General features: G+C 39.5%; 1 protein-coding gene across 1 annotated transcript; it reads left to right on the top strand.

The window, feature by feature from the left end:
* The first annotated feature begins 12,632 nt into the window (after positions 1 to 12,632).
* On the top strand, positions 12,633 to 15,233 carry LOC122134725 (radixin-like). Its single transcript, XM_042711379.1, has 5 exons — positions 12,633 to 12,757; positions 13,040 to 13,200; positions 13,669 to 13,761; positions 13,850 to 14,080; positions 14,981 to 15,233. Exons 1-5 carry the CDS (start codon positions 12,700 to 12,702, stop codon positions 15,143 to 15,145), a joined length of 708 nt encoding a protein of 235 aa, XP_042567313.1. The 5' UTR covers positions 12,633 to 12,699; the 3' UTR covers positions 15,146 to 15,233.
* Positions 15,234 to 17,523: the final 2,290 nt, after the last annotated feature.

Here is a 17,523-nt window from a genome sequence, read left to right as displayed (position 1 = left end):
GTGGTATGGAAGCCCAGGTTTCTTTGACAGTGGCCTTCAGCTCAACAGGGGCTGTTGACAATACCCCACAGATTCTCTCTGAGGTTCAGGTCTGGTGAGTTTGCTGGCCAGTCAAGCACACCAACACCATGGTCATTTAACCAACTTTTGGTGCTTTTGGCAGTGTGGGCAGGTGCCAAATCCTGCTGGAAAATGAAATCAGCATCTTCAAAAAGCTGGTCAGCAGAAGGAAGCATGAAGTGCAACAAAATTTCTTGGTAAACGGGTGCAGTGACTTTGGTTTTCAAAAAACACAATGGACCAACACCAGCAGATGACATTGCACCCCAAATCATCACAGACTGTGGAAACTTAACACTGGACTACAAGTAAGTTGGGCTATGAGCTTCTCCACCCTTCCTCCAGACTCTAGGACCTTGCTTTCCAAATGAAATACAAAACTTGCTCTCATCTGAAAAGAGGACTTTGGACCACAGAGCAACAGTCCAGTTCTTCTTCTTCTTAGCCCAGGTAAGACGCCGCTGACGTTATCTGTGGTTCAGGAGTGTCTTAACAAGAGGAATACAACAACTGTAGCCAAATTCCTTGACACGTCTGTGTGTGGTGGCTCTTGATGCCTTGACCCCAGCCTCAGTCCATTCCTTGTGAAGATCACTCAAATTCTTGAATCGAATTTGCTGGACAATCCTCATAATGCTGTAGTTCTCTCGTTTGGTTGTGCATCTTTTTCTTCCACACTTTTTCCTTCCACTCAACTTTCTGTTAACATGCTTGGATACAGCAATCTGTAAACAGCCAGCTTCTTTGGCAATGAATGTTTGTGGCTTACCCTCCTTGTGAAGGGTGTCAATGATTGTCTTCTGGACAACTGTCAGATCAGCTTCTTCCCCATGATTGTGTAGCCTAGTGAACCAAACTGAGAGACCATTTTGAAGGCTCAGGAAACCTTTGCAGGTGTTTTGAGTTGATTAGCTGATTATTGATGGAGGGAGGTGAAAAATATAGACCAGTTGAGAATTGGAGGTTGAAGGAGTGCAGACTGGTCCATGTGAGGTAGGGTCTAGTGGCGCTGGCGAGGATTCTGGGCTGTAGAAGTAGCAATTGAGAATTATTATAAACACAAGAGCCGATGTGAATGAATTTCGAGAGAAAGAGACAAACAGCATGGTATGAGGCGGTCGGATATATAAAGGATTCAGGAAGTTAGGTGATTGGTAGAGGCTTGGCCTAGCTCCCGAACCTCAGTTAACAAGTTAGTTAGACATTTTTCTATCGTCTCAGACTTTTCTCGGACTTGTTGGTCTTTGCATTCGGACTTGTCTCGAACTTGGTCATTGGACTCGGCAAATGTTCTCGTTGGTCTCGACCAAGTCCAGCAAAATTTGTTTTTTTCCTTGAAAACAAAACCACATTTGCATGTCACGCCTGAAAATATGTGGAAAACGCTAGGTGCGCCACTTTCTCCTTTTCCCAAAGCACTCTGTAGCCTGCTCTCTGTGCTCCAGTGGCGTCTGCCGTTGCTAGGCAACCATGACCTGCTCACCATGAAGACGCAGAAGTTTCAGTTTCAATGGATTTCCAGCACTAAAAATTCCTTGCAGTAGCTCTGCTAATAAATTCATTTAAAAAATAGCTATCCTTGTACAGCTATGATCAGCTGTTTCTCCATCTTGGCTTAGCTTTCAATTTTGTTAGGGGAAAGGATCAAGCCGATTCTCTGATTCTTGTCACATGACCAGCGGTGCACTTGCTGCGTTCTAATTTAATTTTCTACCTGTTAGATTGTGTTTTATTAACGTCTACACTGTAGTGTGAACCAGACAAATTAAAGATTCGATCGGGAGCCTGGTTGAAACATGAGCCGAATTCCACAGAAAGGCAGGATGTTGTAAATCAACTCCTAGCACCACAGTCTGATAACCAACCAACTCTTTCACAGAACAGCTTTCAACATTAACACCATTAGAACAATTATTGACAATTTCAGTTCGAAGAAGAGATTGTCTAATTTGGGGCAAGTAATCGAAGAGATGGACAGTCTGACCCTCACATGTAAAGCCATGAGAGTAAACAAGATCGTTGGATAGACTTCCCCCCACCTAGCAGAACCTAAGGAGACCTGTTAACCCCTCTGGTCTTCACAGGACATATCCTTACTCCCCAGAATGGCACAGAGAATGCCTTCCAATGCATATATGCACCAAAATGAACTAAAAAAAAGACTTCTAAATGGATATCAGTCCCTTGCTTAACTCCATATTATACATGTAACCCACACATTTGATTATAATGTTTCTAATCACTTATTGTGTATGTCTTTTTAAATAACTCTTGAATAGCTTAAGGGATCATATTCATGTTTAGTATGTGTGTGTTCGAATCTTCTTGCTTGAAACGTTTCTGACCATCAGTTATTTGTCAAATGTATCATATTCTTGTTATAGGAATCAAGCTTTTGCTATCAGTCATGCCGGCTTTTAGCCTGCTTTTAGCTTTTGCTTTTAGCTTTAGCTTTTAGTCATGCTTTGTCATCACTTTTAGCGTTCTTCGAGCGCCGTTCCAGCGTGCTTCGGCCTGCACGCCTGCTGCTACTTAGCCACGATGAGAAGAAACACCACCTAGTCTCGTCAAACTTTACTTCTTTTCTTTTCCGTTTGAGAGTTTCGTGTTCTGAGTTAAGTTTTGTAACGCCGTGTCTCCGAGTCTGACCTCGAGTGCCCGTTCAACTTCAACCAGCCCACAACTCCGCATCTTCAGCCTACGCCCAACCACGGGCTTCCCAAGACGTCACTTCAACGACTACTGAACTTCCAGCCAATCAGTAACCTCGGGAAACCCCCTTTTCAGCGACAACAAAGGGAACCCCTTTACACAGGCAACACAAGTAACGTACCTCCAGACTCTGATCTGTACAGGTGTTATCTAATATAATTTTAACCTAATTGAAGAACTCATTTCGAGGGTTAATTAAGTGATTGATGGTTGTTAATGTCTATGCAATTTCTCGTATTGCTGTAAACTTGGGATTTCACATTTTCATTCTCTTAAACTCATTCTTTCCTAACGTTCTATCCTCCTGCAACTTGTGTGAATGTGTGAGTGTGTTTGCTTATGTGTTAGATTAGTTTATATGTCTTAGATTTATCTAATAAAGCCTTATTTATATTGAAAAGAGAAGTATCTTGTGTTTTGTGCTCACAAGTTAATGTCTTAAACTGCCGATCTTGTTACTGTGCTAATTAATAGTGTTTTCACTATACTTTGGATATTAATATCCAGCGCAGATTTTATGTTATACGGCTCGTTCAGTGAATCGCTGGCCGTTTCAGTGATCAGCCGTGAAACAGTGATTCTGTTCAAATTCCATTTAAAATCTTAAATGATTCCCTTTGAGCTAAATTGACCTGTTTCCCTTACAACACCTACCCCAGCATTAAACTTCCCCTTTACAATTATGAAATACTAATTAATGTTGTACAGTATGACAAAAATAATGCTGTATTTATGTGTGCATGCCCAGTAGAGCCAAACATATCCCTTCTAGCCTTAACCGCACATATGCATCATATCCCGAGCTTTGCGTGTGTGTGCTGCACCAAGGCATCAGTCATTTTAATTTTTGACCACAGACATAATGTCAGCAAACAGCAGCATTACAAAGTAAATAAAATGTAAATAAAGTACATAAAAAATAATTTGACCCTACAGCTCCAAACTCGGTCCTAGAGAGCCGGTGTCCTTTAGAGTTTAGCTCTAACCCTAATTAAACACACTTGAACCAGCTAATCAAGCTCTTACTAGACACACTAGAAACTTCCAGATAGTGTTAAGGCCAGTTGGAGCTAAACTCTGCAGGGCACTGGCCCTCCAGGATCTAGTTTGGAGACCCCTTCTCTCATTTGGACTCGGTCTTGACTTGGACTCGAAACTTTTGGACTCGGTCTTGACTCGACTTTTATCGACTAGTCCTGGTCTTGGACTTGTCTTGGACTCGACAAAGCTGGACTTGACTACAGCTCTAATCTTAAGTAATAAGAGATGTTACAATAGAATCATCTTTATTTTGCCTCATTGCCAATGTAACATGCTCAATTTAATTTAATTTAATTTAATTTTTTAATTTTTGTCTTTTAGGGTGCTGTCATTTCAAGTGGCTTTTCAAATTTGATGTTATTGCAATAGAGCGATATTTGCATTATTATTAGCAACATATTCATATTATATATAGTATCATCATCTTCTTTAGATCTGTCTTTGCCACAAAGGCACAAGCATATTCTACTGGTTGTAATCGGCTGCATGAGCTTCTGCCTTTTCCCAGTTAACTCCGGCTGCTTTAAGTCCTCTTTGAACATACTTCGCCAGGTCTTATTTAGCTTTCTTCGCCTTCGGCATGCATGTCATTGTGTTTTTTGCTAAGCATTGATCTGATTGACACAGAATGTGTCTTGCCAGTGGTTGGAGGCAATGCTAAGACACAATGGCGGAAAGTCTGTGGTTTTTACCCTTGCGGGATCCCTTCATTTGAGACACGGCAAAGATGCAGAGAATGCATCTGATGAAACAGCAATGGTTAAACACGTCCAACTTATGAGCAATGAACACTGTGTTTTTCCATGGGCTTGCAGGCATAGATTGCCATCAGTAACTTGATAGCACAACTTCCCAAGCCTGTGAAATCGTGCAGTGAAAAAGTGATTATCAATAACATCAATATCATTAATACAGACATTAAAGTTAGCAGGCAAGCACTCAAGACTGTGCAGAGTACCTAGAAGTGATTGTCTCAGATGAAGCGTCCAGGCAAGAAGCTCTTGCCAGTATAGTCAAACACTGCACTGGCTTGCCTCAAGCCCATCTGGAAAGACAAAAACATCGGTCTTGGATTAAAATTGAGATATCAGTTTAGATGTCATCTAAATTTTTCTCTATGCTTGTGAATCATGGATACTCACATTAGAGACCTGTGCAGGACAGCTTTTTCAGTCCCACTCCTGAAAAAAAAAAATTAAAAAAAATAATTAATAATGTTCTCCTGCACCCACCTGTCACAATTGTTTTGTCCCACTTCCAGCCACAAAAGGACCTTAAAGGACCTTCACACAGACCTTTAAAGCATTTAGATATACTGTTTAAGAATATACATAGAGTCCTTTTGCTTTTTGCAATGCCTATCCAGTCATTAACAATAACTATTCAATTCCCCTAATAACAAAAAAGACATATCTTCAATATTTATAAATCAATAAATCAATCAATAAATACATAAATATGCAGGCCTACTTAATGTGTCCATGTCATTCACTGATGAGGGATTCAGATAAATGTGTCTCTGCTTCATTATGTGACTGCAAATATATTTGCAAAAACTCTTTCCTGCTGGGATGCCGAGTACATGGCAAATTCTTGAAAAATTCTTCTTTTGCTTTTGCAGGTGGCAGTTAGGATTTCCTCTGTGTTTTCCTCTTCACACCCCAACTCATCAACTAGCACTTTGACAGCATGGATCACAGATTGCCTTTTATTATCACCAGACATCTTTAACTGACACAGTTTCGGATTGAGGAATGTCGCTATTTTGTAGAGCATGTAAATTCCACTTGCTGCTAATCTGTTTAGCAACAATAGTTCGTCCAGATGTTGCACACAAGTCACAATGCAATTTCAGTGAGAATGCAGTCAGCTCTGGCTGCTTCACAGTGGTTTTCATAAGCCCTATTCACACGGGATTAGTATTATCTAGGGACCTTATGTGATTTTGAAATGACCACCCCCACACATCTGAATTTTGTGTGGTGCATTCACACGGGATAAGCGAAGCCAGTGATTTTACTCGAATTTACTGACTTATCTCCCAGATACCCGGATGTCAAGGCTTTGAGAGACCCGTTCTATGGTCCGATAAGATGGATTTTAAAAAAAGTGCGCTGTGTCATCTACATTTCACCAGGTTAAAATAATATCTCAAGCTTTTTGCTTGATTTATTTGTAATACATTAACCTCAAAACATTTTCAGCTTTATCTTTTTGCAAATTGTATGGTGTAACGATATGACAGGCACCCAAAATACTATCAAACACTATAACGCAGCTCCATTCTTCGCGAAAGATGGATAAAAAGGCACACAGGAAACAAAAACCTCGAAAAATGATATACGTCCTGCCAAATACTGGCCAAATCACAGAGATGCCGATTCGCACGGGACTAATATTATCACAGGACCTCGGTGTTCAGTGAAAAATGGAAGTTTTTTTTGGGAGGGGGGGGATTTTTAGTTTACAAATTACAGACATGCACGATTCGCACGGGATTAAAATCACAGACAACCTCCGCAATTATTACAAAAGACTGGAGGTCACCAGGTAATTCTAATCCCGTGCGAATAGGGCTTTATTCTTACAGACCATGGCAGAACTAAAGATACACTTAAGGTCATATTTTTTGACTCCAAGGTACTGGTTGCATCTTTGAATAGCTTGAAAAAGTCACCACAGTTTAAAGAGTATTCTTGCTGATGCAGTGTTTTTTTTTTTTTGTCATACCGTTTAGTATCCAATGGGATTGTTGCAATGCCATCATACTGTTGAAACACAGAATCTAGAATTTCACAATTAGAATTCCATCTTTTCTACACTGATTACTTTAGAGGCTTACCCAGTTTGACTTGTAGGCCAGAATATTGGAATTATGTGACTAGGTTTTTCACATCTTTCAGAATCGGGCCATCTTCAGGTGTTTTATCCATCACAATGAATGAGTATCATGAAAGACGATGTTAATGTCCTACAACTGCTTTACATTTCACAAAGACTCCAAAGGAAAACAGATGCTTTTTGCCATCTATGAGATCCTCATGAAAATGAGAGGAGTAGGGAGAATCTGTCACTCTGCTAACAGAGTGTTTGTTTGTTTGTTTGTTTTTTTTGGAAAACAAATTTTGTTCACACTTCCATATGAATCAGTACCAAACTCAAACCATTATATTCCCCCAGCATTCAAATTTCTTTAACCAGCAGATGTCCTCAGCATGCTACGTTTTGAGTCCATCCAATCTCAGCGATGTACTTTTCTGTTGTCTGCCATTTAATAAGTGAGCCCTTTAAATTCAAATGGTTTGATTAGCTGTCAGTGTTCTTAATGCAATCCCAATTGTTCCTTAATCATTATCGTCATTATCGTTATATCATTATCATTATAGTTTTTTTCATTATTATATCAATATTATAGTTATGCCATATGGTGTGGACTCACAGTATTCTCTTAAATTTATTTTATGGAACGTAATGTGTCTTCCGTTTTTGGTCCAGATGTCAGTTTTCACAGTGCATTCATACTTTACAATTGTAATGGTCATGTCATCAGCAACAGCTTTTCTTCATGTTTGTGCCATTTCACTTCATCACAACAAAATTTCCAATTTTGGCTGCTGTCAAAGAGGTATTTCAATCATTTAATAAAACCTTGGACAAGGACCGTGTCATAAGGTCATAAGTCAACACAAAGAAAGTCAACACATTTTTATGTTGTTACATCTTTTAGTGCACTTGACACAGCCTCCATTAGAGACAACCTTGGAACAATCACGCAAGGCAAGGGAACTAACTTGTGCAGTGCGGCAAACTGGGTGAATGGGACATACCATTCAGCCTAATCTAGCCAGTGATGGGGAAGTTCACATAATACCTTGGTCCTTAGCAAACCTGAGCCAAGTAGCCACCACTCTTTTCACCAGCAATAGCTGTAAAGCAGGCATAATTAGATATGTCAGGATGCTGGTCTTGGCACTGAGACTTGTCAACCTCCAAAGTCACACTTTATACTTCAGCATCTTGCTCACTGGGGCCAGTGTACCCAGTGCCCTTGGGTTATCAGTACCATAGGTTCAGGTACAGTCTTCAGTTCAGAATAAAGCCCCCATGTTACCTTATTTTCCCAACAGTCTTGAAAGAATATGTGGAATGCAGGTCCCTCTTGGCAGAGGTCCCAACTGCCCTTTCCCAACTTTCCCTTTGGCTGTCTCTAGCTACTTGTAGTTGTACAAAGTGCATGAATGCAGCACTTGTTTTCCTCCATTGGCAGGGAATTTGCATTATGAATTATTTGGACGATTGACTGATATGTGCCCCAACCAAAAAGCAGACGAGGAGCAATACAGAGGAGGAGCGATACAGACTATTTCTGGTGTTGAAAAAGGAGAAGAGCTGTCTCAGCCTCTGCAGAATGGTATCGTATTTGGGTTTGGTTCTGGACTCTGAGAGCATGTTTACACCCTAGAGGATTCTGTTACTGTGGAGAAGATATACCATTTAATGGAAAAATTATAAAAATCAGTGAAGTGTGGATGGAGGCCTCTTGGTTTGATGGCAGCAGCCTCTCGGGTAGTCTGCTTCACATGCGGCTATTACAGCAGTGGTTCAGATGTAACAAAGTGAATGCACAGGAAAGCGGTCAGATAATTTTGCGAATGGATCCTTGTATCTCAGCCATGAAGTGGTGGTTTGAAAAACCAGGCCTCCAGCAGAAGGCCCTTTGAGATCAGAATTTGTCAAGGGAAAGAATAGTGATGGATGCAACCAAGATCGGTTGTGGGGACATATGGTGAAATTGCCTGTTTCAAGGTTAGGAGCCCTCTTGGGCAGAAGTTCATATTAACCAGTGTGCACAGAGAGAGTTCCAGAGAGGTGTCTTACATAAACCATGAAGGGAGAACGCACTCTCTCTCCGTCCATGGCTAGGTGGTGGTTGAGGAGATACCCCCTTCTATGTAAAGCGCTTTGAGTGCCCAGAAAAGCACTATATAAATGTAAGGAATTATTATTATTAGGTTCGAGATCTCCTCATATGAGCACGGGCACAAGGTCTTACATCTCCCAGGGGTAGACAATTTGGCAGCTGTAGCCAGAGATCATGCAAGCCACCTGGACCCAGCTCAGGAGGTCACAGATGGAGCTTTTTCCTCCCAGGAAACTACTCTGTGTTCCCTATGGAACTCAGTGTGCCCAAGGGGAACACTGGGGTAGATGCCATAGCATATAATTGGCATCTGGGCCTTTATTATGCCTTTCCTCCTTTTCCACTTCTGCTAGCAGTACTGTTCATGATTCAAGAGTCACAAGCCAGAGTCCTGCTCATATTTCAAAATTGGCCACAACAGCTGTGGATGCCAGATCTGGTTGCGTTGCTCAAGGGGTTCCATCATCCAAATACCTCTTCTTGAATTACCTTGTTTCTTGACTCTGAATGAAATGACACCTACTACTGTTTTGACATCACTGAAGAATTATCCACATCAAAGTGCATCACGTGCTGTCTCACTAATTTGCTGGATTGGCACAATTTAACATATAATCCATTAAACGTATAATCCAAGGTGAGTTCAGTTTGCCGTATCAATCATTCTCTTAGTCTCTTATCACATTTATCATGATCACGAATCATGAAGTCTCTCGGGTCATTAGAACTGCAAGTTTTTGCCTTTATCTTGAGGTCTGTAAGAAAGCAATCAAAAGCCTCTCCTTCATGCTGCATTCACATTCTAAAAACAGTACCAATACCTAATAAATAAATTTCCAATACCTTTTCTGGTTTCTTCTTGTTTACCTCTTCCTCAGAATTAAAGGTGTTGTAGACCTCCACAGCATCTGCTCCTGCAATGGTAAGTAGCATTACAATATTTCCATATCCGCTTGTCCAGTACCTGCAACATTCAACTCAAAATGCTGTTTGAAAGTCCTCCAATTTGTGTCAACATTTCCACACAACTTCAACAATCCCAGTGGCTTGATTGTGTCCATGGTGTCCTTCTTACCCCACACATGGTACAATGTAATATTCAACAGAACAACATTAAAAAGAAAAGGCATGGAATTGCTGTTGCTGGCATCTTTATTCCATGTGGAACATCCATCATACACAAATTACCATGACTGCTCCACTTAGCAAATGCACAGAACTTTATACAATCTATTACTGCCACCTGCTAGACTACTTATTATCCTGCTAATTACACATATGTGCCAAGACCTACAGTATGTTTCTGGAAACCTTCCATGCTTCACCATGGAGGAAGGAGCCGGGTTGCACTTAAACTGCCCAATCAGGGCTCTTAGGAGGTATATAGCCTGTACTCAGTCTTTAAAGGGGATGTGCACAGTTTTTTTTTTTCTTAAGCTTGATTGTGTTTATGGGGTGCAGTCTAACATGTGTAAATGTGTACAACCAGTTGTATTGTAAACAACGGCGTCGTCAATAGCACTTATCAGTTTGAGCCCAATTGAGAAGCAGAGGGTATTATTGAAGAGGATCGCGCAGAACCTGTGCAAGCATGACTTTTAATGGTAGGCCTATTTTTTTTGTTTGCTTCTCATAGCTATGTGAAAATAAGTGTATAATTGGAACAGTTCATTGTTGGAGCTGAGCTGAATATGAGAGAGAGAGAGAGAGAGAGATGCAGACCGTGTGCAGAGCAGGGCGACACGAGGAACTGTATTAAGAACCACTGCGTTAGAACATTGATTTTGAAACTTGTGAATCCATTAGAATCTTTAGATGACAGAATCACAATTCATATATGAATAGATTTTTACATGCACCCCTAGTTTTCTCTTCCTCTTCTCTAAAGCAGCAAAGCATGGCCTTGCCCCCTTTGCTGCCTTTTTTTTCTGAGGGTGGGGTTTATCTGGGTTTGTTACGTCACAAACCCGGGAAGTTACTTGTTGTAGTCCCTACCAGCCATTTTTGTAGGCATTAAACTGCCAGAAGTGTTAAAGATGATATCTCCGTTTGCATTGAACTTTCAACTTTGTTACTTTGCAGATATTGTTTATGCTCAAACAGCAACATTACACACTAACTAACGTTAAAAAAGTGAAATCACAATCAACCACCCCTTTAAGGAAAACAGAGGTGCTTTTCCCAATAGCATTGTTAGCCAACTATCGTCACAAGTTCCACTGAACTCCATTGGTAATGACGGAACTTGCAATCATAGTTGCTTTTAGGAAATGCACCCCAGATCAGCTACTGGTCTGCTATAAAGAGTCAGCACTGGGCCAGATGATGTCAAAACAGGCTGGTCTTCTGGGTTGTCAGGGTGAGTGAGATGGCATATACAGGTAGCAGTGCAGGTGTCTCTCCTCCTATTAGAGTGATAGCACATTTCACCAGAGGGATGACTGCATCTTGGGCATTAATAAAATATGTGCCCTTAGAGGAGGTCTATGCAGCGGCAGACTGGACTTCCTCACTTACATTTGGGCAGTTTTATTGCCTGAATGTGGCTTCCTCTGTGGCTTCTTCTGTCCTACAAACAGGATGAGGTCTAACTTCCTAAAACACTTAGTTCACTGATTAGATGGAGCCAGTTGACAAAATAAGAGAATGTGCTGGTGGTATTGCACCTGTATTTATAGATGATTGCACACAGGTGGAGTATGTTTAATTTGAAATACCATCTCCTGACAGCTAGCCCTCTAGTGGGGCTGTCTTCTATGGTAGCCTGTTGATCTGAATCATAACTTCTTACTTTTAATAAATAAATTCATTTGCATTAATTCATTAAGCAGACACTTTTATTCAAAGTGACTAACAAATGAGGAATACAACAAGTGATTCATAGTAAGGGGCAAATAAACACAAGAAGTGCTCATAATACAAAGTTTCAGACACTATTAAGAATAGTACAAGCTGGAACAGGTTAAGTGCTCACGGAAGTGTTGTCAGGGATTTGGCTTTCCGGATGAGGGTGGGAAGATCATCCCACCAGCAAGAAACAGTGAATGAAAATGTTGGAAAGTGAATTTTTGGTTCTCTGTGATGATACCACAAGGTATCATCACATGTGATGGTTACACATTTACTGACCCCAGGCTTCTGGAAGGGATGTAGACTCGTAATAGTGAGTAGAATAGGAGGGTATGGAGTCTGTGGCTGTTCTGTATGCAAGCATCAGTGTCTTGAACTTGATGCAAGCCACAACCAGACATTGCAGGAAGATAAAAAGAGGTGTAATCTTACACTGTCAGGCGATTACATCTTTTCATATGGGTCTAAATGGTAGCTTGGTTGACCAAAGCCCTCTCTCTTTCCGTTCATTAAACAGCGTGGGAATTTCTGCCAAATGTTTCTTTTTGAACCATAGAAGGAGTGACAGGAGCTAAATATATAGAAGCTACCTGCCTACTACACAGCATTGAGTGAACCAATGAAAAGGAATGTCTCATTTACATATCTTATGCTGGTTCCCTGAGTAGGGAACGAGATGCTGTATAATTTGGCCATACTCTTTCGTTACTGCTGAGACTTCCTTTATGGAAATCTAAGGTGATTCTTGAGGGGTGGTGGGGTGGTGCTAGCGCCATCAGTCTACGAATTAGTATGATCAAGTAAAGGCTTCAGACGTTAAGGTTGTTTCTATAGTGTCAGTAACCGATGCAGTGTCTCATTTCCTACTCAAGAAATTAGGGGTACATATGCAACAGAGACAATTTAAATCAAAAGCTTCTTAAAAATAAATATTTGTATTTAACTTAAAATGACTTTTTGAAAAAGACAGCTCATTAGATTTTGAAACAGAGCATAATGTTCTTCTAGTGGTGACAATGTTTTTAATGCATTTTAATTTTAGAGCACTTCTGGAAAATGAGAAAAAAAGAAGAGAAAATGCAGAGAAAGAAACTCAGAAGATTGCAAGAGAGACAATGGAGCTCATGGAAAGACTTCGACAAATTGAAGAGAAGACCAAAAAAGCTCATGAGGGTTGGAACTACAAATGTCTACCTATTAGTACATTAATAGTTTATGCATTTGGAAAAGTATGTAATTTCCTCTCAACTTACTGGAAAAATAGTGGCTGTTCTTGAATAGGTTTCCTAAATACACCACCTGTCTGCAATTAATCCCGCCACACTCTGAAGCTATTGGTTGAGACATTGTTGCTGTGAAAGGCTGGATGCTCAAACAGAGACACCTTAAATATTTCTATCATATTTTACTTTTCCGAATAGTTTATTTGTGTAACATTATAGTTGTGTTGTCCAGAACTTAAAGAGCAGACCAAGCGGGCGTTGGAGCTGGAGCGGGAGAGGAAATTAGCGCAGGAAGAAGCTGAGCGACTGGAGAAAGACCGCAGGATGTCAGAAGAAGTGAAGTCAGCATTACTGCAGCAATCTGAGAACCAGATCAAGAACCAGGAAAATCTGGTATTAAGGCATAAGTACTCAAAACCTTTTAGAGATACATTATGATCCTACATAGTTCATTTACTCACCCTCACATCATTCCAAACATGTGTGCAATTCTTTCTTCTTGAGAAACAAATATATTATCATTCAGAATGACAAAATTCTGTCATTACTCACTATAATGACAATCCACATATTACTATTTTTCTTTTCTCTAAAGGAGTAATTAAGAAGAATGTACACTGTACTCTTTTCCATACAGTGGGGTGGATAATGTCCACTCCAACTTTCAGTCTTAATGTGCCCATATTGTGCCCATTCAAAAGCTAATTGTTTTATTTAGCAGTAACCTAGATACATTCACATTATTTAAAGTTCTAAAAACACCTTATTTTTCTCAAACTGTACATTTCTGTAGTACCTCTTTTCACCCTCTGCCTGAAACACTCTGTTTTATTTACATGGAATTAACATTTATATCTAAAGGCAACAGAGTTGGCCGAGCTGACATCCAAGATCACTCTTTTGGAAGATGCCAAAAAGAAGAAAGAGGATGAGGCCAGGAAATGGCAGAGAAGGGTGAGAGTGTAAATGTACTGTTGCATCCGTTTCATACGGTTAGCCTCAGACAAAGACATTAGCAGTCTCAGTATGAATATCTTGGCAGGCGATTATGGTTGAGGTAGACCTGGAGAAGACAAAAGAGGAGTTGAAGAGTAAGCTAATTGGGGTCCACATCCAGGCAATGTCCCAGGCGGAGAATGACCATGATGAAAATGATGAGAGCAGTGCTGAGGCCAGTGCTGAGCTCACATCCACTGGAACATGTCAAGACCGCAGTGAAGAGCAGCGCATAACAGAAACGGAAAAGAATGAACGTCTGCAGAAGCGCCTACAGGTGAATATAAGACACAGTCAACGTGTTTATAAAAAAAGGTGTTGTTGCCATGGCCTAGTTTTTAAAAACTTTTCCAAGAGCTTCTTAACACTGCACACTGTAAATATCTTCTAATCAAATACAGCTGATTCAACTCATCAGTTCATAAGTGTATGTGTATGGTGTGTATGTGGGCAGCACAAGTTCAAATCCTGCTCGAGCCATTTAACAATTCAGTTTGACAAACAGGCCAAAAATATAACTAAAGAAATGATGGGCATCTCTAAACATTTGGTTCACAATACCCTGCCTTAATAAAATCCATGGCCTCTTCAAAATGTATCAATTTTCATTTGCATTACATATAAATACATTTCAGTGGATACAAATCTGATACAAATCACCACTTTCATATTACTTGAGAGGTTTTATTAACTAAAACAATTCTGTCAAAATTACTTAATTATGACAACATTGATGGATCAATCAAAATGCTTTTGTTCATTTCTTGTGGCCTGTTAGTAAAGCAACGGATAATTCATAGAGATTACAAGTGAAGAAAAGAGGAGAAAAGTTTTATAGAACTCACTTTAGGAAAAGAAAATTATGAGAAACGGTAAAATAATATTATAAATTATTGGATATTGTGATTTAATCTGCTGTGTTAACTGCAGGAGTGCAATGTTTATTGTTTTGCGAGAGCAGATTATACAAAAAATTTAATAAATAAAAATAAAAATCATGAATCTGCCAAATATTTGCAGCATAACTTCATAACATACTTTTGTAGCTCTATCTGGGTAACGCAAATGAATTGCCTTTACTCCTTCAGTATACAAGATACAAATAGAAATTCCAAAGAGCAAATAATGGTATCAGTCTCACTGAAATGATACATATGGTTTGCTTATGTCTTTGCAGGCTCTGAGCTCAGAGCTGGCAGATACTTGTGATGAAAGCAAGAAAACTGCAAACGATCTGATCCACGCCGAGAACGTGAGGTTAGGGAGGGACAAATACAAGACTTTACGGCAAATCCGACAAGGAAACACCAAACAGCGCATTGATGAATTTGAGTCCATGTGAATTCCCAGTTGGACAGAATGTCATACGTGGTCCCACTTTATATTAGGTGGCCTTAACTACTATGTACTTTCATTTAAATTAATCATTTGATGCAATGCATTTATTATGTACAAACATGTTTTCACATTGTACTTATATATTTTTTAAAATACCTACATTTATAATTAAACTGTTGACCTATCCCTTACACCTTAACCCACCCTTTAACCAACCCAAACCTGTCCCTAACCTTACCTGTATCCCACCTCAATAGCAGCAGGTGTTTTACAATACAATATGAACACAATAAGTACATTGTACATATTTTTTAATGTAAGTACATAGTAGTTAAGACCACCTAATATAAAGTGTGACCAGTTACGTTAATAATCCATTACAGAGCATTCTGAACCAGAGTTTGTGTCTAAATCAGTGGCATGTGTACTGAAGTGATCTTAGTCTTTTGAGGTGAATTAAAAAGCCTAACATGAGGTTAAAGCAAGGATAAATGTTGTGAACCTCTTGATTGTAAGAAATGAGACTGTATTGAGTTCACATCATAATTAATTATAAAGAAACAAACAAAAGCATCATGTACTCATACCCCTGATATGTAATCTCCAATGTGCTCAAAGCAGTTTAGAAAATAAAGTGACAAGTTTCAACCACATGATCCTGGTGTTTTGGTAAGGAAATTTCCTCAACGTTTGATATCCTGATGGTCACTGAGGACATTAAACTACAGTCTGAGTTTGTTTTGCTGTTTGGAAATAATTATTTTCATGCGACTGGCAGCAACCTTCCAACTCACTGTACATGTGCACATGCTCATGCACTAATGGTTTCATTAAACTGAAAACAATCCTGTAACACTTAATTTGCTCAGCTCAGCTGGATTCATGGTACATGCTTTTGGTGCATATGGGGAGTCCTGTGAGCTCAGTCAGCGATGTGGGTGTAGCTTTTTAAAGCTTGTCCTCAAATCAATGTATAGATCACAATTTGATAAATTCTATGATGAAAAGGCAAACACACATATCCACTGAACATCCCAATGATATCATCTTAAAGGCTGTGAGGCAGGCCTTGAATGAGAAACAGTGGTAATTTGACGTAGATATGTGTGAAGTTTTTGAGTAATAGCATTAGCACTACTAGCATGACTGATAGTAGTAGCACTACTATACTTAAGTATTACTTTGGGGAATCTGTACTTTACTTGTGTTCTGTTAAAACTCAATTACATTTACATGAAAAAATAATACATTTTTGTACTCTATTACAATTATATGTAGACTTAAAATTATAACGTACTGATGTCATTTGTGTGTGTTTATTTAAAGTGACGTGACATACAGCCAAGTATGGTGACCCATACTCAGAATTGGTGCTCTGCATTTAACCCATCCAAAGTGCACACACACAGCAGTGAACACACACACACACACCCGGAGCAGTGAGCATGCTGCAGCGCCCGGGGAGCAGTTGGGGGTTCGGTGCCTTGCTCAAGGGCACTTCAGTTGTGGTATTGCCGGCCCAAGACTCAAACCCACAACCTTAGGGTTAGGAGTCAAACTCTCTAACCATTAGGCCACGACTTCCCCTTTTAAGTGTGAAAATCTTAATAGATGTTTCCCCAATAATTTAAATAAAAAATTGTATTTTTCTTTATCCTAATGTGACCAAAAAGCCAATGAATCATGCTCACATCAATTAAACTTTCCTTTTGTTTACACAGCCAATGAATTGTAATTTAGCGCTAATATTAAGAAGGAAACATTTTTCATAGTTCACCAAAAAAAAAAAAAAAAAAAGCCAGTTTTCCTAACATCGTCATTCCAGATCTGCATGAATTTCTTCACTGGATCACAAAAAGAGGCATTCTGAAGGGTGTATATGCTTTTCACGACCATCATGAAAGTGGATGGGGACCAGGAGGACTAAGTTCCAAAAAGAAAAAAAAGAAAAAATAGCATCATAGCATGATTCATGAATTATAGCACATCTGCATGAAATCATCACAAAAGTTGTTCATATAAGTTATGTACTGTATTCCAAGTCTTCCAAAGCCATATGAGGATTTACATGAGAAACAGAGAGAAATGTATGTTGTCACTTACTTTTAAAATCCAGCTTGACATCAACGGTTTTATTTACTCTCATTGTATACAGAAGAGCAGTTTTCACATTCTGCTGTAAATAACTCCTTTTGTGTTCCGGCATTGAAAGACAATACTGAGTAAATGATAACAGAATGTTCATTTTTGGGTTAACAGACTATAGTAGGCCCAAAATGATTTTATAATAACCATCGTTGTAGATGGCTGAACTCTTCAAACTTCATAACAGCCATAATACATTCAAAACAAACCTCTGTAAAATCACCTGCTGCTAATTTA

Source organism: Cyprinus carpio, chromosome A21, assembly GCF_018340385.1.
Source record: "Cyprinus carpio isolate SPL01 chromosome A21, ASM1834038v1, whole genome shotgun sequence".
Taxonomy (NCBI): Eukaryota; Metazoa; Chordata; class Actinopteri; order Cypriniformes; family Cyprinidae; genus Cyprinus; species Cyprinus carpio.
Note: the sequence above shows the minus strand (reverse complement) of the source record. Positions and strands in the feature narration are given on the sequence as shown.